At 39.1% G+C, this 20428-nt stretch overlaps 3 protein-coding genes across 4 annotated transcripts; 2 read left to right on the top strand and 1 right to left on the bottom strand.

The window, feature by feature from the left end:
* Positions 1 to 4078: 4078 nt before the first annotated feature.
* On the bottom strand, positions 4079 to 6359 carry LOC149384097 (Tetratricopeptide repeat (TPR)-like superfamily protein). 2 transcript variants are annotated; one of them, XM_089628113.1, is made up of 2 exons: positions 6199 to 6359; positions 4079 to 5811 (listed from the first exon to the last, which is right to left on the bottom strand). In XM_089628113.1, exon 2 carries the CDS (start codon positions 5758 to 5760, stop codon positions 4462 to 4464), a length of 1299 nt encoding a protein of 432 aa, XP_089484239.1. In that variant the 5' UTR covers positions 5761 to 5811; positions 6199 to 6359; the 3' UTR covers positions 4079 to 4461. The 2 variants fall into 2 exon arrangements, with proteins under 2 accessions (XP_089484239.1, XP_089484240.1); XM_089628114.1 differs by having other exon boundaries at positions 6203 to 6359.
* A 4665-nt stretch (positions 6360 to 11024) lies between these two features.
* LOC149384096 (Oleosin family protein) lies at positions 11025 to 11673 on the top strand. Its single transcript, XM_089629382.1, has one exon. The coding sequence runs from the start codon at positions 11077 to 11079 to the stop codon at positions 11494 to 11496; it is 420 nt and encodes a 139-aa protein (XP_089485508.1). The 5' UTR covers positions 11025 to 11076; the 3' UTR covers positions 11497 to 11673.
* Positions 11674 to 15024: 3351 nt separating this feature from the next.
* Positions 15025 to 19659, top strand: LOC149384095 (NagB/RpiA/CoA transferase-like superfamily protein). The gene is made up of 7 exons (XM_089628937.1): positions 15025 to 15729; positions 16153 to 16290; positions 17067 to 17407; positions 17984 to 18728; positions 18832 to 18928; positions 19023 to 19077; positions 19249 to 19659. The coding sequence occupies exons 1-7, from the start codon at positions 15207 to 15209 to the stop codon at positions 19309 to 19311; spliced, it is 1962 nt and encodes a 653-aa protein (XP_089485063.1). The 5' UTR covers positions 15025 to 15206; the 3' UTR covers positions 19312 to 19659.
* Positions 19660 to 20428: the final 769 nt, after the last annotated feature.

Genomic DNA, 20428 nt, shown 5'->3' with positions numbered 1-20428 from the left:
TTACCCCCTGGACTCGTACCTCGATTTCATTTCACCCCATGGACTCGGAATTGTTGCAGAACTAATCTCAGAACTTAGACACGTGTTACAATTTGCCACTTCCGTCAGTATTTGGACGTTAAGTTTAACTTTTTGATGACGTGGCAACATTCTAAATACTTTTAATATTTAAATATTATTATCAGATTAAATAATTAAATATTTCTCTCTCTCTCTCTCTCTCTCTCTCTCTCTCTCTCTCTCTCTCTCTTTTCTTTCTTGTTTCTTCTCTGCATTTTTTTCTCTTTTTTCTTTCCTGGTTCAGCGTGGGTTGTCTTTCTCTTGTTCTTCTTTTTTTTTTTTCATTTTCGTTTTGTTTTATTTCTCTTTTCAGTTTTCGCTTTCATTTCATCGAATTTCAAATGTCCTCCGATCTCTTCGTCGTCTTCGATTTCGAGCAAGACTTGGGCTTTCTGTTCTTGCAATATCCCACTCTCCGGCATCAATGTCAGAGCTGTCTCCCATTTCCCCAACGCTTCCCGATACTTTCCCTCCTATGACAAAATATGTTTTGTCAGAAATTCTTCTCAGAAACTTTTCGTCGAACACTTGACGAGCATCTTCGCAGTAACACACGATTCTCTCTTCCCGATCAAAACTCCGATGTGATCAGCAAAAGAGCTCATTGAAAAAGTTTCAGTATTCTTTACCTCAGCGAGCTTGGTTCCCTGGGACTGAAAAGTCTCGGCGAGTCGCTTGGATCGGACACTTTGAGGAACAGGTTCACGAGTATGGGAAAGACGAGAGCCATAGAGAAGACTCCGAAGAGAATCGTCATCACGCCGATGTGAAATCCCCAAGTGTTGAAACTTCTTGTTTCGGTCTCTGCTATTTCTGCAACTCCTAGACCGGATCGTACGAGCAAGAACACGAAGAGAACGGTGATGAAAGCGACGAACGCTCGTTCTGGTGTCACACGGAAGATCATTGTATCGATGGGTTTCTTAGTCTTCGCCGCTGCTTCGTCGTCCATTGTTGAAATTATCGAAAATAGTGGGAATTTTTTACAAGGGATTTCTAGGACAAATCTTGGTCCAAGTTTGTTGAAATAATGTGTTGTGTTTAGAGAAACTTGTTGTTGCAGAGTTATAATAATCAGATTCACAGCCACAAGCTTTGGCAAGGTTTTTGGTATTTGTCTTTCACTCACTCTATCACACTTTCATTGGAGAGTGACATGAACAAATATTGGAAAGGTCATCTTATTATCTGTCTTTCTTCGTGACCGATACAGTTTGGAGCCTTGTTTGAGCGGAGATTGAGAAAACTTGAGAAATAAATTAATATATGTTGGAATTTGGGGTTTTCGGATTTTTGTGATGTTTTTATGGATTCAGGTTGGTTTTGATTGTTGAGTTTGTGATTAAACTCGAATTGTTTGATGAGTTTTGTTCGTTATTGAAGAAAAGAAAAAAAAAATGCAGAGAAGAAAAGAAGAAGAAGAAGAAGAAGAAAGGAGAGAGAGAGAGAGAGAGAGAGAGAGAGAAATATTTAATTATTTAATCTGATAATAATATTTAAATATTAAAAGTATTTAGAATATTGTCACGTCATCAAAAAGTTAAACTTAACGTCTTTATACTGACGGAAGTGACAAGTTGTAACATGTGTCTAAGTTCTGAGATTAGTTCTGCAACAATTCCGAGTCCAGGGGGTGAAATGAAATCGAGGTACGAGTTCAGGGTGTAAAAAAAGAATTAATTCTTAACAAAAATGTGCTAAAACTCTATTTGCCTCTGTCATTCTCCAAAACTTTACAATTAAGCACCCTACTTGGATAAAATAAAAATAATAATAATAATACTCATATATACTTTAACTATGCATACTTGTAGTGATGCTAAGTTTTTGTATAATAGCGTAATTGAAAACCTATATTTCTATAATTTAGACTTCAAGATTGTCATATTATATATCTATTTGAAAACCTTATATATTTATGTATTACATACATATATGAAATTGTATTTTATGTAATCACATATTAATGTATTTTATAAAATCTCATATTTATGTATTTTATACATCAATATTGTATGAGATGTATTATATATTTCAGTCTTGTATCTTAATATTAATTTTATATATTTAATATGTAGTTTATATTTTTATGTATTTATTTCAGTCTTTGCTTTTCTCTGTGTTAGGGTAGATCTTTCTAAATTAAAATCACCTTATACATTTCAATCCAATTCAACAATTCCATAACTTCAATTATGTCCAGGATTTTATAATATTAGACCAGTAAACTACAAAAAAAAAAAAAAAAAAAAAAAAAAAAAAAAAAAAAAAATGAACTTTTGTTTTCGTCGGTTAGAAATGGTTGGAAAGAATATCGAAGTGTTTGTGATGGATTGTTTGCGTGTGATTATGAATAAAGTATTGAAATACGTTGTTTTATTTATGTATTTTTTTGGCATGACTGAAGAAGTTTATTTACTAATATTTATGATTTTGTTTGCTCGAGCTGATGTTCTTCAAATTATTGTTTTCAGAGAAAGAAGATGGGAAGTGAGGAGGAAAGAACAAAAATTTGACTGCAAAAAAGATCATTTATATTGGTATTCATAGCGTGGTTTCAAATTTTTTGATGTCATAAATAGTATTCTTAGCGTGGTTTCGAATCTTTCGATGTCTTTAATGTATAATTTCTCTGCTTGTTTACTTGCTTGCTAAAAGATTGTTTCTTGCGTAATTTTTATTATGTAATCATTATGTACAATTTTGTATGTTTGCTTGTTTTATCAAGTCATGTGTTAAATCGCAAATGAGAATATGGAGTTATTGTTTTTCTTAAAGGTGTGGGGTCCATCTAAAACCGTAACCCACAAGCCTTATAAAGAGCCCAGGATCGTAATACCCAGTCGATGTGGGATTATACCCGATCAGGTAGCCCACAACCGAGAATGGACCCCGCTCTGATAACATCTTAAAGGTGTGAGGTTCCATCTAAAACCAAGCTTGGCAATTAGAGGAGTAACCCACAAGCCTTATAAAGAGCCCAGGATCGTAATACCCAGTCGATGTGGGACCATCCTTGATACACCCCCTCACGCGCACAGGCAACAGGCACACATTGGCACAGGCACTGGAAGCGTGAAGTATAGGTCCGATCAAGTAGCCCACAACCGAGAATGGGCCCCGCTCTGATACCATCTTGAAGGTGTGTGGTTCCATCTAAAATCAAGCTTGGTAATTAGAAGAGTAACCCACAAGCCTTATAAAGAGCCCAGTATCGTAATACCCAGTCGATGCGGGACTATCCTTTATACACCCCCTCACGCGCACAGGCACGGACACACATCGGCACAGGCACTGGAAGCGTGAAGTATAGGCCCGATCAGGTAGCCCACAACCGAGAATGGGCCCCGCTCTGATACCATTTTAAAGGTGTGGGGTTCCATCTAAAACCAAGTTTGGCAATTAGAGGAGTAACCCACAAGCCTTATAAAGAGCTCAGGATCGTAATACCCAATCGATGTGGGACTATCCTTGATACACCCCCTCACGCGCACAGACACACATCGGCATAGGCACTGGAAGCGTGAAGTATAGGCCCGATCAGGTAGCCCACAATCGAGAATGGGCCCCGCTCTGATACCATCTTAAAGGTGTGGGGTTCCATCTAAAACCAAGCTTGGTAATTAGAGGAGTAACCCACAAGCCTTATAAAGAGCCCAGGATCGTAATACCCAGATGTGAGACTATCCTTGATAGTTTTGGAAACAAACTTCACATAAAATTTTATGAGACAATACGAGCAATTGATACACAAGTAATTTATATTGCTGACACTATAAACCGTTGCTACTATAAAGATCATTTGTTTGATAACATGTATGTCAATAAATCTTAAATTTGATGACAAATCCTGGATTAATTGACGTATTCACCAAATCCAAGATTTATTAACATATAAGTAAAACAGAAAGGGTAAAAAGGATATTTCACGAAAAAAAAAAACTTATTCATACTTTTGTCATGTTTAAGCTTTTGGTTGATCATGTAAAACTCTTCTAAACTACTAATATTCCCCTGCAAATCTCAATCTAGCAAAACTATTATATTATGGGTCTAATCACACCTATATACCCAAATTCCGTTTACTTGCAAAACTATATACATCTGATATATTTAAATCCTTGCATACACCGAAACAGACTACCTCAATCTAGGACCAACTGGCTAAAAAATGGAGACCTTTCGACGTGATAAAATCCGATCACAAACTCGAACATTGAAATATGTAAACAATAATATAGATACACAGAGCATAAATATAGATATGATCACTTACCTGTTAGGCCTCACCCAAAGAAGATCGTCGCAGTGTCTTTCAAGTCAATCGTCTTGACGCCCAAAAAACCAAGAATTTGTTGACCATCAACAGTAACATTGTCGAAAGATTTCTTTCTTTCGAACCTAAGCAACGAGGGTTCTAGAGTAGAGCTCTTTGAGGGAACCATGAGCGCAAGCGATCCCGAGTTCGTCGAGCAGAGATTGATGAACTCGAACTCGGAACACCTTCATATCCCGAACCAGCCTGATCGCCTCCACATACAACTCGCTCCGTACGTAACCGCCGAGCATCGCGTTCCAACACGCATTGTTTCTTCTTCTTCTTCTCCTTCTTCTTCTATCGCTGATCTCGAACGCAGTTTTCGCATCTCCAAGCAACCCGTTCTTCGCGTACATATCGACGAGCCCGCACTGGACGCACGGGTCCGATTCGAGCCCGAGTTTGACGGCGTTCCCGTGAACTTGCCTCCCAGATCTCCCACCGTCGCCGATCCTCGCGCAAGCCCCGAGGACCACGGAGAGCACCGAGGCGTTCTTCTCCGCCCCGGCCTCGCCGAGCTCCCTGAACCCGTCCAAAACCCTGAGAAACCGCCGATCCTTCAAGTCCCGGCTCAGCCTCGCCGTCCAAGCCGCGGAGCCGCGGCTAGCCATCCGGTCGAACACCAACCCCGCGCTCTCCTCGCACCCGAACCCCTCGTAGAACCTCATCAGGCGGGTCCCGAGGGTCGGACCGTCCCCGAGGCCCAATTTCAGGCACGACCCGTGAATCTGCTTTCCCAGACCCAAACCCGAACCCGAGCCACCCGTGATGTTCTCGCAGATCTTCACGAGGCAGGCCATCATCCACACGGGAAACTCGTAGATAGCGACGCCCTCGTCGCTCAGCATCTTCACGAGCAGCCTCAGAGCCTCGTCGTAGTCGGCGGCGTTGACGTACGCGACGACCATGACCGCCCAGGACTTGAAATCCCTGGCCGGCATTTCGTCGAACAGCTCGCGGGCGAGGCGTGCGCGGTCGAGCGAGGCGTGCATTAAAAGCAGCCGGTTCAGCAGCGTCACGGGCGTTTCTCCGAGCCCGGCTCGGGTTATGTGCTCGTGCAATGCGTCGGCTCCGCGGGTGTCGCCTGAGACGATGCACTCTTGGACGAACGACGAGTACATCTCCGGCGGAGTCGAGACGCCCAGAGCGTCCATTAACCGCAAAACGTCGGAAATGTCCGCTTTTTTCTCCTTCTCATTCCTCTTCTTCCTCTCGAGCCTTTCGTCGGTCTTCCTCGCGATCCTGTTCGCGTCCACGTGTCTTTTCGCCGGAGTGGATGATTTGAGAGGCCGGCGCAAAGGAATCGCCGAGGAACAACGACTACTACGACCTCCTCGGTGGACCAGAATCGTCCCCGGAAGAGCTTTCACCGCCGTTTCCATGTCAGTTCGTATACGGATGAGGTTGAGAAGCCATGGAAAGATCAAAGATTCCTGTAACGTGTTTTGACAGATTGTAAATCAAAGGGAAAATGAGGTTCTTTAGACAAATCAAAGAAAGACAAGGCCAGAGTGAAAGCTATGATAAATCAAATTCTCCTTAATCTTGGCATGAGTATAGGTATCCAAAAAAAAAAAAAAAAATTGAATCTTTGCTTTGCCTTGTTTCACTTGTCTAACGAAACACAACATCGAGACTGTTCTCTATAGTTTTAGGCAAACTCGCGCTAACATAAATACAAGCTTTACTCAAACAATTATGTATAACACCGAGTCAGCTATATCACCAGAGATTTTTCCTATCACAGTAAAATAAACAAGTGCATATAGAAGTAAGCAAATCTGGAATATCACAAACAAATTTTCTTTCTGAGATTAAACCTACAGGCGAAGAAGAAGAAGGTTATGAGCGAGGTCAAGCGGTGAGCGAATATTGGTCGTCGTCGTCGGAGCAGTTTAAACTTCATATACTATTCTTTTCATTTTTACTCGAAGCACCAGAAATCTCAGCCAAAAACACCCCACTAAAAGATAACTTAGTTTACCCCTAAATACCTTAAGTTATGTAAACATTTTCCACTGCATCAGTTAATCATATCAATTTGGTCTAAATAATTACGATAACTTTCAATATTAGGTTACTTTGATTAAGAAAATTGACTAGTACAAAAAAAAAAAAGTTTGACATGTAAAAAACACTTTTAAGCCGTAGTACCAAGGATCGAAATACCGTTACCGTTACCGTTCCGAGCTTCAGAATTTACTGGTAACCCTTGGTACCGTAAAGGAATACCGGGGAAAGCAGGAAAAAAAAAAAAAAAAAAAACCCGGTACCGTTGAACTTACCGTTACCGTAGAGGAATACCGTCAAATACCGTATTTACCGAGGGGAATCCATAAAAGAAATATACAAAAAACATACTAAATACGTAGGATAAAATTCATAAAATTAAAAATAGTGTACAATGTTTCAACACATCACCAAATTACAAACTCAACAAAAACTAAGTTCAATAGTACAAACCAAAATGATAAAGTTCAACACAATCCACCAAATATTATAGTTCAACAAATTCAACATAAAAGGAATATAAATGACTACTCATAGCGACCGTATGCAACGGTCATACAGTGATCATACCAACTCATGTAATGAGCACATGCACGAAAGTACCTGTCAAAGTGATAGAAGCAACAGACATGGAGTGGATGAGATAACCTGGAACTGGTCGCACCCTCTCGGGAGCTTGACTTGATGAATAGTAGTCCTGGACCTGGTTGTAACTGGAAGACCCGTCATCATAATAGGACTCCGTGCCTTGAGGACCAATTGAAAACAAGCCATAAAAATTCGTCATAAATCAATAAACAAGTTCAACATAACCATAATCATCACTAACTAATAAAAAAATTACAAAATAATTATAAACATGAACACAAACTCTAAAATTAAAAACAAGTCATAAAAATTTCGTCATAAATCAATAAACAAGTTCAACATAACCTTAATCATCACTAAGTAATAAAAAAATTACAAAATAATTCGAATTAATTACAATAAAATTATAAACATGAACACAAACTCTAAAATTAAAAACAATTCATAATAATTTCGTCATAAATCAATAAACAAGTTCAGCGTAATATTAATCATCACTAACTAATCAAAAAATTACAACATAATTCGGATTAATTACAAAAAAATTAGAAACATGAACACAAACTGTAAATAAACATTACATTCATGTTCACAACTATCAATTTATACTTAATCTTCAAGAATTATCAAGAAATTTCAAAAACTAAACTCAAAATCATCAAAAAATATAAAGAGGTCGGGAAGCTCACCGAGAAAGGAGTAAATCGGCGGGATCTGGGAAGAATTCACCTTCGTCGCGTCGGGAAGCTGGCGGCACGGCGGGAACCGGGCGGGATCTGGGAAAATTCTCACTTGGTCGCGCCGGAATTTTGAAGATCTAATGCCGACGCAAATGAAGTTTTTTTGGGGGAAACCGGGTATTTATACCCGGTTTTTTGGTTTTTTTTAACTGAACCGGACCGGGAAGTGGGAACCGAGTTCCTCATGGGTTCCCGGTCCGGTTCCCCCGGAATAACCGGAAAATTCCGGTTTTTAAGGTTCCGGTGCCGGGGAGTTCAAAAAAGGGGGAACCGGTCCGGTTCCCCCGAGATTTCAATCCTTGCTTAGTACACACAGCAAATAAATAAAATAAAATAAAACTTTTAACCTGTGTTTGACAAACATGACCTGAACTTCACATTCAACTCTATTTTTAATCTCAATTTCTTTTTGTCTCGTACATTCAAAAGTTCAATAATTATATATAAATTTCATTTCCAAACAGAAAACAAATTATTTTGACTTTTTTATGCATCTCAAAAATACTATGAAATATTTTCAATATCATCGAAAGCCATCGAAATATGTCGAGAGAAAAATGTATGCATCGGAAACCGCAGGACTCCGATAACAAAAACAAAAAAAACAAGAATAATAATAACATCTTATGCTATCGATGTTTTCCTAAAAATATAATTCTTTCCCATTATATTTATATTTTGTCTAAAAGATAGAATCTAATAGATTCCGTTGAAATTCGATGTTTTCTTAAATAATCCTTAACATACTTAAAAATAAAATATATGAAGAAAAAAAACATGCAAGAAAATCAATTTGTAGTACAAAAATAGATTTGTTGCTATATGAAACTTTGAATTTTGTCATATAACCAATATTTTGTAATTTTTTGGTAAATGATCACGAGATTTTATTTATAAGGTCAAAATTACTCATTTTTCCGTTTGTTTTTCCAGCCCACATGCGTCAAATTTTATTACGTAATTAAATCAAGTAACTACCGCTAATATTAATCCAATAAATCAAGGCAATGAATGCTAATCACACAATAACTAACATTATTTATGTTGATTATTCTGAAACATTTTTGTTTCAAATTATTCTAACTTTCCACTTTTTTTTTCCTTTTTCAGTTTCACAAGTATTGCTCGTAAATGCTATATACTAATTAATATATATTAACCAATTTATCATGTTTATTAACTATTATTTACAATTACTAGCCCACTAATTATATGTTATTTTTTCCAAAAATGCTAACCATCCCGAATTTTTAATTGGGTTATTCTTACGACTTGACGTGTCCTGCTGACATGGACATTAATTATTATTTAGATTTAGATTTTTTTTTTAGTACTGCTATTTGTCCCGGGTGCCACGTGTCAACACGTGAGTGGATCGTCACTCATCGTGACCCGGGACAAAAATCAATTCCGTTTTTTTTTTGTTAGTTGAGACTTGAGAATCCTAAAAGACATAATTTCAGTAATGTTCACACTTTTTCTCGTTCCTTCCTCTGTTCATTCATTCTCTCTCTCTCTCTCTCTCTCTCTCTCTTTTATAACATCTCAGTTTATCCATTTTTTTTAGGGAAAAATCAATTATCTTCATAAAACTATAATAATGGAATCACACTCAATACATGAAGAAAGCCACAGAGGGCACGAAATAACCGCCATTTAGACAATGAATGAGATAAACTATCGGACTCGATCAACGCTGTGAGAACTCCCAACCGACCAGCCATTCCGACGAGCAAATCTTGATTCCTCCGACACCGAAAGGCAGCTCGCCAAAACATATTCCGATTTTTAAATTTATATTTACTTTAAAAAAATACTCCGATTCAAACAAAACTATCTAGTTGGTTCCATAGTTCCATATACTCATATAGATTCCAGAGAGCCACGAATGGATGATACTATTTCCAATGATGTTCATATTTATTTTTTATTTGTAATTATTGGTGTTTTTATAAATTTTTTGAATAATTATTATTTGTGATATTTGAGAAATTCAAACTTTTTTTATGGAAATGTTTACTTGTTATTCTGGCTATGGAGTCTGGTGTAAACTATTTGTATTTAGTCTAGTAGTGGTGATTTTATATTTTTCTTTTTACTTTGAGGTTTTATGTTCTTTTTGTTTGTTTAAAAAATGGTGTTTTTTTTAAGGAGTTCAAAAATGACGATAAATAATATAAAATGTAAGATAATAAATGAAGAGAGAGAAATATTATTTTTTAAACATAAATAATAACTCTAAGATGATGACATGTAAAATAGATAACAAGTGTACAATAATGAGTGAGTCGTTACTTTAGGCTCACCACAATTGCTCGTGCTTAATAGCATCCCTCTATTTTTTCAGTTCAGATTTTCATCTTTAATATTTTGAATCTTGTAGTTCATGATCGTCTATTAAAATTCAGAATGTTATGTTATTTTCTCCACTTGGAGCTTCACAACCGAAGCTCTTTTTTTCACTTCTTTTGTTTACATTGAATTTTAAGTTAATGTGCTTTATTATGCTGAATTCATGAACAAAAAGCATTACGAAGATATAAAAAAAAAAACAATTGAGTGATGGCATTTACAAGTTGGAAATAGAAGTTAATGTATAGTTAATAGGTATAAATAATCGTTAATATACCAAAAAAAAAAAGGAAAGTGAAAAAAAAAAGCAAAATTGTGAAAAAACTTCTGTGTTGTCCAATCTCCAATCTTTCCTCGTCGGTTCTCTTTTCATTTCATTTCCGTTTTGAACAAAATCACAAAACGCACATCGGACCAAAAAAAAAAAAAAAAAAAAAAAAAAACAACCTACTTTATAAATTTGGTGTTTTTCTTGAGTTTTCAGTGTTCCAACTTTTTTGCTCGGACCTTAGGACCTATATAATTAGTAGTATTGCTATTTGCTACTATACACCAAATTTTAACTCTCCTTTCATTACCTGCTAAGTACTAATTAATCGATACATGACAAAAGTCATTGCACCGGAAAACAAACACCGAAAAAATTGGACGTTGGAATCAGAAATGCAACCTCGAAGTCCGTAGGCATGAAAAAGTCTGGAATACCATCTTTCATCATTTCTCCAAAAACCATCCAAGACTTGAGCAAAAAAAAAAAAAAAAAAAAAGCCAAGTAAATGCCTGCCACAAAAAAAAAGAAAAAAAAAGAACAATTTAATAATAATAAAAAAAAAGATCTCGGCGCTGACAAAGATTCCATGTTTTGTTTCCTTCCACGTGGGTCTTTGCATGCTCTCCAACAAAACCCATCTCTTCCCATACTTGTCCACTCAACTCTTACACACCAAACCGAACTGCCCTTAAACGCTAAACCCAACTCCGATTCTCTCTCTCTCTGTTCAATCAAATATGGCCGACCGACAAAACTACAGACCACGGCCCACAAACGGCCACTACTCTCCGTCGCACACGCCGAGCTCAGGCCAGGCGATGGGGTTCCTGACCCTGGCCGTCTCCGCCGGAATCCTCCTCCTCCTCACCGGCGCCACCGTCACCGCCACCGCGATCGCCCTCGTCGTCTGCTCGCCGGTGATCATCCTCACGAGCCCCGTGTGGGTCCCGCTGGGGCTGGTCGTGTTCTCCGCCGCCGCGGCGTTGCTGTTCCTCTGCGCCGCCGCGGCGGGGCTCGCGTGGGGGTACCGGTACTTGCGGGGGCTCCACCCGCCGGGGTCGGAGCGTGTGGACTACGCGCGCGGCAGGATCTACGACACCGCCGCCGGCTATCTGCAGAGCCCTACCAAGCTCAAAGACGCCGCTCCCGGAGCGTGATGATTAACCACCTCAACCAATCCAATACCATGATGATGGGATTTTAATGCTTTTCTTTTTCTTCTTAGTTTCAATTGGTTTTGTTCATAGTGTTGTAGTTTCGAGTTTCATGAATACATGGATGGTTTCGGGAATTTGTTGATACTTTATTTTATTCAGAATTTCTTTTATTATTAATGAGTTGAGCTTAGTGTAATGCATTTATTAATTACCCTTTGTTTGGGGGTAGCGTGTTTCTTGAACCCTTGAAAATTGAAATGGGCGACTAGATATATATAAGGGCTTCAAAATTTATTCAGCCGAAGTAAAAAAAAAATTAATAGAATATAAACCAATACTTTAAAATTCAATCACGCTAATAGTTTTAGACAATAATTTAGGTCTAAATATGTTGTGCCGTCAGTAGATTTAACAAACTCTCCAGGACAAAAGTCTACGCCCGAAGCTCACGCCCGCAAATAAAAATTTTGGGTCACACCTTGAGTCAAGTTTTTGGGTCAATGTGTCGGAATAGAAAATGATACTGGTGGATCACTGCTGCCTTTGGAGAGTGCGGATCTTGGGTCCTTGGCCGCCGCTGTGAGGTTGCTCTCGGTGGTGGATCCCAACAGCCAAAGCTTCGATCTGTCTGTCGGGGCCGTCATTTGGGTGGTGCGCATCGGAGCCTCAGTGGCGAAGTGGCTCCGCTCCCCATTGACGGTGGTGCAGCTCGTCCCACAGCTACGGCAACACGACTCTGTGCCTCGACGACAGCAGAGGGGCTCGGCTCCTCGGCGACAGTGGTGCAGCGAGGTTCATCGGCAACATCAGTGTGGCGTGGCTCTTCGTGGTCATCATCCTCCCATCGTAACGGTGTTGGCTCTCGTGTGTCGGATTCTGGTCCCGATGTTATATTTTTTTTTTAGATTCAGTTTTAGTCTGTGTGTGAACCTTTTACTTTATTGGTGTGATTTTCTTGATTTGGTTTATTATGGAGGCGGATTAGCCGTCGTCCCCTCTTCCGTTATGGATTTCCTGTTAGGGTTTTATCTATGCAGGCTGAAAAATCATTTTCTTGTCGGTCACTGTACCGAGGTTGATTGGATTTATCCATCATCCGTATGGATATTATGAAAGAGCCATATGTGTGCTCGATTTCTCATGTGTTCGTTGTTCTTCCTTTTATCGAAAGCATGCACAAAATTGCGCAATTATCTAAACTTAGTGTTAGATTCACTTCGACTTAGGTCTGTTGTGTTCCGAGTACTAAGATGTAATTCTCCTGTATTTGTGGGTATTTTACCCATTCTAATGGAAATCCTTTTATCTTAAAAAAAAAAAAAAAAAAGTCTCAACCCTCTGATGAAATCTTAAAATCGTCTCTCAAGTTCATGAATTTCGCATGGACTCCGTGTAAGAATATTTCTATGAAATATTCAGAGAAAATATTCTTTCCTTATTGTGGTCCATATATATTAGGATTGACCAAGTAATTAATGGCCAAATTCGAGCTCAAATAAATGCCCAAGAATCAAGTAATTGCCCATTATAGTGGGATTGTAATTTTTCTCATTGATGGCAATGAGACTATAAATAAAACGTTTTGGGGTCCCTAAACTCACTCACACATCCGGAATACCAACGCCATCTAAGGGTGAGAGCGAGAGTTTAGAAGATCCTCAAAGCAACTCGCCCGAATTGGAGTCCGGAGCTCGCCGAAAAAACACAACTATGGCCGGAGGTAAACCGATCCTTTTCGCTTCCGCTTTAACGTGTTCATATTGCTAGAACACCTTTAGCATGTGTAAAAATTATCTTACACTCCGAATCAAGTTCACGAGTCATCTTTCAAGTACACGGATCGACTCTCAAATCCTTGTGACCGCTCTAAACAAAGTCCATAAATCGTCACTCAAGTCTACGAGTTGACTCTCAAATCCTCGTGTCGACTCCTACTCAACTCCACGAGCCGACTCTCAACTCTTAATGTCAATTCCGAAATCAAAACTCTCAAGATGGTCTCTCGAACGAGATCCTTGATACAAGATCTCGAAAGACAACGTATCGAACAAAAATCTCAAAATGGACTCTCGAACGAAGTCCTCAAGCCAAACTCCTTGATTAAATATTCTAGTCTAAGTCATAAACAAAACAGTAAAGACAAATCAGCAAGCGAGAACTCTTGAAACTCTTTAAAGGGCCACCAAAACATCCTTTGCCAGTAACCCTAAGCATGCCGCCAACCTCCTTGACCGCCAAACCCATTTTCCTCCAAACCTCTTGGCCGCGAACCACTTTGCCGCCAAACCTAAGCTGCCGCTAACTATAAGCTACCTCCAACTCAAACTCAAGGCACGCCTTCAAGTTTATCTAGAGGACGCCAACCCTCCAAACGTGACACAAACTTTAAATGTGGCCGCCAATTCCAATCTTACGGTCATCCATTGATCCTATTGACTCGACTTAAGAAAACTCTGCCTTATTCTCACCTCAACCATCATCTCTAAGAAATTTAGAGACTAGAGCTTGAATTCATTCACCATGATACGATACAGTCAAGACTGTTGTTGAGCGTCAAGTGTACGCCTAGAGAAAACCTTGGGCACCTCTAGTTACGTTTCTCATGTCACCGATAAAGGTTTAAAGGACTCAAAGATTTGAAGAGCACAACGGACACGAAGACCCGAGGAACGCGAAGAATTGGAGACTCAAAGACGATTCAAAGACCCGAAAAGCTCGAAGAATGCAAAAAACTCAATAGACTTAAAGACAATTCAAAGAATGCGAGTAACTAGAAGACTCAGAGACTCGAAGACCTGAATGACTTAAAGATTCAAGGACTCAAAGGCGTGAAGATCCAAAGAACGCAAAGACTCGACGAAAACAAAGAGTGAAGACTCGAAGATCTGAGAATTTAAAGACTCGAAGGTCTAAAGAACGCGAATAACACAAACACGTCAAAAGCATTGAGTACACCAACATGAAACCTTGTCCAACTACTGACAAGGCGACAAGGATCCGAAAACCTCTTTCCGATGATGCAAGACGACGAGAGTACAAGACTTCATCACGCCTCAACCTCCGTGTGATCATAAGGTCTTGCCCTAGATCGAACCACTAACGGGTATAGGAGTTGACCCAAAAATAGCTTTAGGAAATTATATTTTATGACAATTATATTTTCGTCCATGAAAAGTCAAATTTTAGGAATTAAGTGTGGAGTGATTTTTTATTATTTTTTATTATTATTATTTTTTTTTGTCTAATAGCTTGATAAAAGTTATTTTGATAAATTATTAAATATAGTCATGATTTTTTTTTTCCTTCCGCAAAATGACAAGGTCAGAAACGAGATTTTAATACGAGAAAAATATAAATGGGCACAATTGGCATAATTTTTTTTTTCTTTTTTCAAACTAATATAGCGCAATAATCCCATTTTCCGAAATAAACGGGAGTGTAGAAGCTAACGACACGTCTGTGAGTGTCGTTTAGCAAGCCCGAGCTTCCACTTTATAGTTTTTAGTTATTAGCATACTTAGCAACCAAAACCCCTCTCTCTCTCTCTCTCTCTGACCATCGCTATCCATCTTCAATCAAACCCCCGAAGGCGTCTCAAACACTCCAAACCCAAATCCAAATTAAACAATGGAACCCTAACCTCCATTCATGGCATTCCCAACCAAAACCCAATCCCAATCGCCGCCGTCAGCCTGATATTCCCCTCCGCCATGGACTCGCGGAGAGCTTCTCGCGCCGCAAGCGACCCCAAAGTCCGCCACGTCGGATTCTTCACCCCGCAGCCCCTCCCCGGCCGCACTCAGTCCGGCCCTCCCGCCGCCTCGTCTCCGCCGCTCGCCGATTCGCCGGCGAGCAATTCTCTCTCTCCGGTCATGATCCCGCCGCCGCGATACCACTCTGACATGGCCCTGCGTACGGCCGCCGTCCCCGTCCCCGGACGCCGCACGACGGCCGGCGATTTCGTCGCCGTTGGGAGCTATAACCAGACGGAGACCATGCTTGCGACGTCTCCGGTGGCCTCGTCTCTCCCGAGCGATGCCGGAGAAATGATGGAGTTCTCCGAGGAGTCGGAATCTTCGCACCACCACCGCCGCACGAACTCCGGCAAGTTCGCCTCAAGTTTTCCGAGTGGGGGGATAGATATGACGAAGACGAAGACGATCTCGAAGGCGTCGGAGAAGTTGACCTCTGCCTCGAAACGGAGAGAATCAAAGAAGCCTCTCGATGTTGCTGGTAATATGGAGTTACGATTTTTTTTTATTATTATTGGTCAATTGGAATTCAGTAGCGTTGATCAACTGAATTGTAGTTGGATTAGAGACGATAGGTTTCATTGCTTGTCTTGGAAAAAAATCAATGGTCACGTATGAACTGATTATTTATGAATTAGGATCGATGTATTTGGCACTCAATAGAAAACATGTCTATTAATTCCATAAATGAATCATTACAACATTCACATCCTATAATTCAGATTAATATGAATGATCATCATAAAATTGCGCATCCAGTTTTTACTAAATTCTTTCGTATGAAAAATAGTTATGTTTCTACTTTAAGTATATCTATAAGTTGATAAATGTAAGGGGTGGTTAGTATTAAAGCCTTCTCTCACTATATATTTGATGATTTAGCTAAATTATGTTATTCTTTCAGAGAGGAGTGTTGCTGTGCTTGTAGCGGAAGAGCCAAATGATATTGAAGATCCCTCGAAGGCCTCAAAAGCCAAAACAACAAAAGCTGAAAGACGTGCTTTGCAGGAGGCTCAACGGGCTGCTAAAGCTGCCTCAAAAGGTTTTAAATACTTTGTTCCTCATCATTTTTTTACTTTTTGGTCATTTTGATCTGATCGATTGTCAACCAACCAAATTAGAATTTGCTCTTGATTTCCTCGGTTGAGCATGATTTCAATTGTCTAAACTAGTTAGTGCGCTTGTGTTATGTGAATAAAGTAAATTAATTAAAAGTTTCGTGAATTGTACTTAAGCTTGACTATTCTGCTTTTTCTTGAATTTCATTTTTCTTCTCTAGTCCATTTCTATGTAAACCCTGATTATGTATTTGTTTAAATTGTATCTCATTCTATGTATGTTGCTGTGGCTTGTACTTGCTGCGGCAGTTTCTTCTCTTTAGTTCTTTTGAATTCTAAATCAAACCAGTGATGTCATTTAGTCAGTTCGTTAAAGTTTGGCATTTTTTTGTCGCATATCACACTCGACAGAGGGTTATTCAGTTTGGATCGATGATTTTTCAGTGTGGTAATGGTAGTACAATATATACTGAGGCAGATAGTCCTGTGCCTCGTAGCTTGTATCTTGGTTTTGCCTATCCAAAGCTTTCTCTCTCTTTATTTTCTTCTTTTTTTCCCATTTTAATTTGAGTTCCTTGTAAAAAAAAAGGGGTATCATAGTTGTATCCGAAAGGGGTTTGCTTTGGTATGACAAGGTTCTATATACGTATTATGATACTCTTAGCGATCCTCTTTGGCGATCAGTGTCGTTCAATGTTATCGCTTCTTGTGGCGACAAACTTCAGCTTTATTTCCCATTTCAATTTGTTGTAATTTGTAGGAGGTAAATCTGCTGGGGTTGCTCCTAGCAAACCTGCAAAACAGCCTCCACAGAAGAAAGATGCCCCGTCGATCGCACCGTCCGTGGCGGCTCCTGAAAAGAGAGGAGGTGATCGTCCGGCTGAGAAAGAAAGGAAAAAAGATGCACCTCCTCCGCGGATGCAATTTGACGATAAACACAGAGTAGAGAAGGCAAAAAAGCGAGCGGTGTTCCGTCAAACTGAAGTTCGGAATCGACTTGAATTATTTCTTCATTTGCCTCAATACGAACATGGAACTCAACTTCCTGACCTCGAGTCCAAGTTTTTTCAACTTGAGCAAATGCATCCTGCTATATACAAGGTTAGAGGAAAGTCTGGATATTTCCTTTTTAGTGTGTAATCCTGATCGAGTCTAGATCATCACTCACTCTGTGGCACAAGTTCACAGGAAAGAAAATGTTTTCTTTTAGCACATGAAGATTACATCTTATTTTTTTCCTGGAGGGACACGAAAATTAGAATTGTCGACGAAAGTGGAGTTGAGTAAAATATTGTTTGTAGACAATGAGCTCTATATGTGAAACTGAGGAGAACATATAATAATTTCACTGTTGCACTGAAGTAGGTTCATTTTCATACTTAGTTCAAGTGTCGACCACATAATTTTTCCTGTATTTTTCTAGTAACTTTTCTTCAAGTTCTGTTCTTGATATGTAAACATGTGCAGTTTTTATCCTAAACGTGAAAACACATATATTTGAGGCTTACCATCTCAAGCTGAAGCTCAAACTTATCATTCTACTTGTTTTGACATATTGTCCCTGTGAATGCATCAAGAAGTTATTGCGATGAAGAGAATTATTACCTTTTTACTCGATAGAAAAAGAAAGAGGTTTATTGTCTTATTTGATTCTATCTAATGCTTCGATATCTTCAGGTCGGGCTACAATATTTGGCCGGTGACATCTCCGGGGGAAATGCTCGTTGCATCGCAATGCTTCAGTCGTTTCAAGAGGCTATTCGGGATTACACTACTCCGCCAGAGAAAATTCTATCGAGGGACCTAGCCGCCAAAATCAGCAACTACGTATCGTTCTTCACAGAATGCAGACCGATTTCCATCAGCATGGGAAACGCGATCAATTTCATAAAGAGGCAGTGCACCGAGCTTCCGTTGTCTCTCTCGGAGTCAGAAGCAAAGGCCTCACTCTGTGAACATATCGACACCTTCATAAACGAGAAGATAATACTTGCTGACAAAGTGATCGTAGAGCACGCTGTTACGAAGGTCAAGAACGGAGATGTAGTTCTCACGTACGGATCATCGTGTGTGGTTGAGATGATTCTCTTACATGCCCATGAGCTCGGAAAACAGTTTCGTGTCGTGGTGGTCGATTCACGCCCGAAATACGAAGGTCAAATCCTACTACGCAGACTTGTCTCGAAGGGGCTGAGCTGTACGTACACCCATATAAATGCAGTTTCTTACATCATGCACGAAGTGACAAAGGTGTTATTAGGAGCGGCCTCGGTTTTAACGAACGGGACTGTGTATTCTAGAGTCGGGACCGCCTCGGTGGCCATGGTTGCCCATGCATTCCGTGTTCCAGTCTTGATCTGCTGCGAAGCTTATAAATTCCATGAAAGGGTTCAACTTGATTCGATATGCTCTAATGAGTTAGGTATGCCATATTCTCGAGCTACTAAACAGAAAACTTGTTTTCTTTTCCCTTCACTATGAGAGATTCTGAGTAAAAAAATACCTTCAACTCCACCTGTTTTTAGGTGACGCTAATGCCATAGCTAAGGTTCCTGGAAGATTAGACGTGAATTATTTGGACGGTTTAGCAGAGAAAGAAAATCTCCAGCTTCTGAATCTGATGTAAGATTTTTGTGAATTGACTAATCTCATTATTCGAAGACGAGGTAAAAGAAAAATAAACACTGACTTGCTAATGTATTCTGTTTGGTGTCAGGTATGATGTTACTCCAGCCGATTATATCTCAATGATTGTGACGGATTACGGCATGGTAAGCAATTGTGACATTTATTCAAAGATAGCTCGTCTATCATACAGCTTTAATAAGATTTAAATGAAAAACATTTCACAAATTTATGCCAATGCTAAAAATTGATATGATCACAACTATGATGAGGGTGGATTTTTAGCTGATTAATGTTTTTCTTAATCCTCTCTTTAGATCCCACCCACGAGTGTACCTGTGATTGTGCGTGAGTATCGAAGAACGCAAGTATGGTTGTAGAAAGAGTGCTTCAAATTCGCATCAACATATGGTGAGAACAACATTCGATTTGCGGTACCAACATACACAGCCACAGCTGAAATTTTTGCTACATTTGTATGAGAGCTTTTTTTAACCATTCTTTGTCTAGAAGATGATGAGGGGTGTTTTATAGTTTATACTTCGCTAAAGTGAGCCTGTTTCTTTTTTTTTTTTTTTTTTTTTTTTTTGGATTCAGGGAAGAGAGCTTATTATTGCCTCTCCTTAACAATTTTGAGAGTTTTTTTTTTCCCCTTTCTTTACTGTCTGTTGTTTGGTTTGCAAGTTTTATACATGAATTTTGGAGCAATACATGCATGACTTATCATCTGGCTTGATCCTTCTAGTCATAAAAAATTATCCAACAGTTTTCTTTCATGGTTTAAGACAATTATTGGTTCCTCTGTCTGTGCACCTAATACTGGTAGTTTTTGAGTGAGGATGGTCGGTGCAAGAAGAGATTTTGTATGCGTTGAAATCAGTAATGCCTATCCTTCCAATTTCGGAGGGATTGGCAAAGGGGACATGAATTTTGCAGTCAAAAGTCTCAACTAATATTGGTCGTGTTTGGCACAGCTTTTTTAAGCCTGTTTTTGCTGTTAGCAAAAACCAAACTGCAATATTACTGTTTGGTAAAACAGTTTTTAGAAAAAATTTCAAAAGCGATTTTAAAAATTGTACATGAGTCACAAAAGCTACGAATCTTAGCTTTTAGAAAAAGCGTTTTTGTATTTGATATAAAATTACTTTAATATCCTCACGTGATTATCCATAGCACTGTTAAATATTTATTTTATGTCTATTTTAGTCTTTTTACTATAATATATTTATTTTACCAAACGCAAAATCAGCTTTTGTTACCAGCAACAACTGTTTTATAAACAGCTTACCAAACACCTGTCAGTTTAAAAAAAAAACAGTTTTTTCCAAAAACTAAATCTAAAAACGTTTTTTTGTAAAACAAAGCTATATCAAACGATGCCATTACCTCTTTTATCATGACCTATAACCACTTTATGAATGAAGAATTTGATCCTCATTTAAATGTACTTGAAAACATGATAAATTCCAACACAAAGTGCAGATTATATAGCAAGGA

Source organism: Urtica dioica, chromosome 10 (assembly GCF_054948205.1).
Source record: "Urtica dioica subsp. dioica isolate 48M chromosome 10, U.dioica_male_clone48M_v1_H2, whole genome shotgun sequence".
Taxonomy (NCBI): Eukaryota; Viridiplantae; Streptophyta; class Magnoliopsida; order Rosales; family Urticaceae; genus Urtica; species Urtica dioica.
The sequence above is the reverse complement of the archived record's forward strand: the minus strand, read 5'-3'. Positions and strand labels throughout refer to the sequence as shown.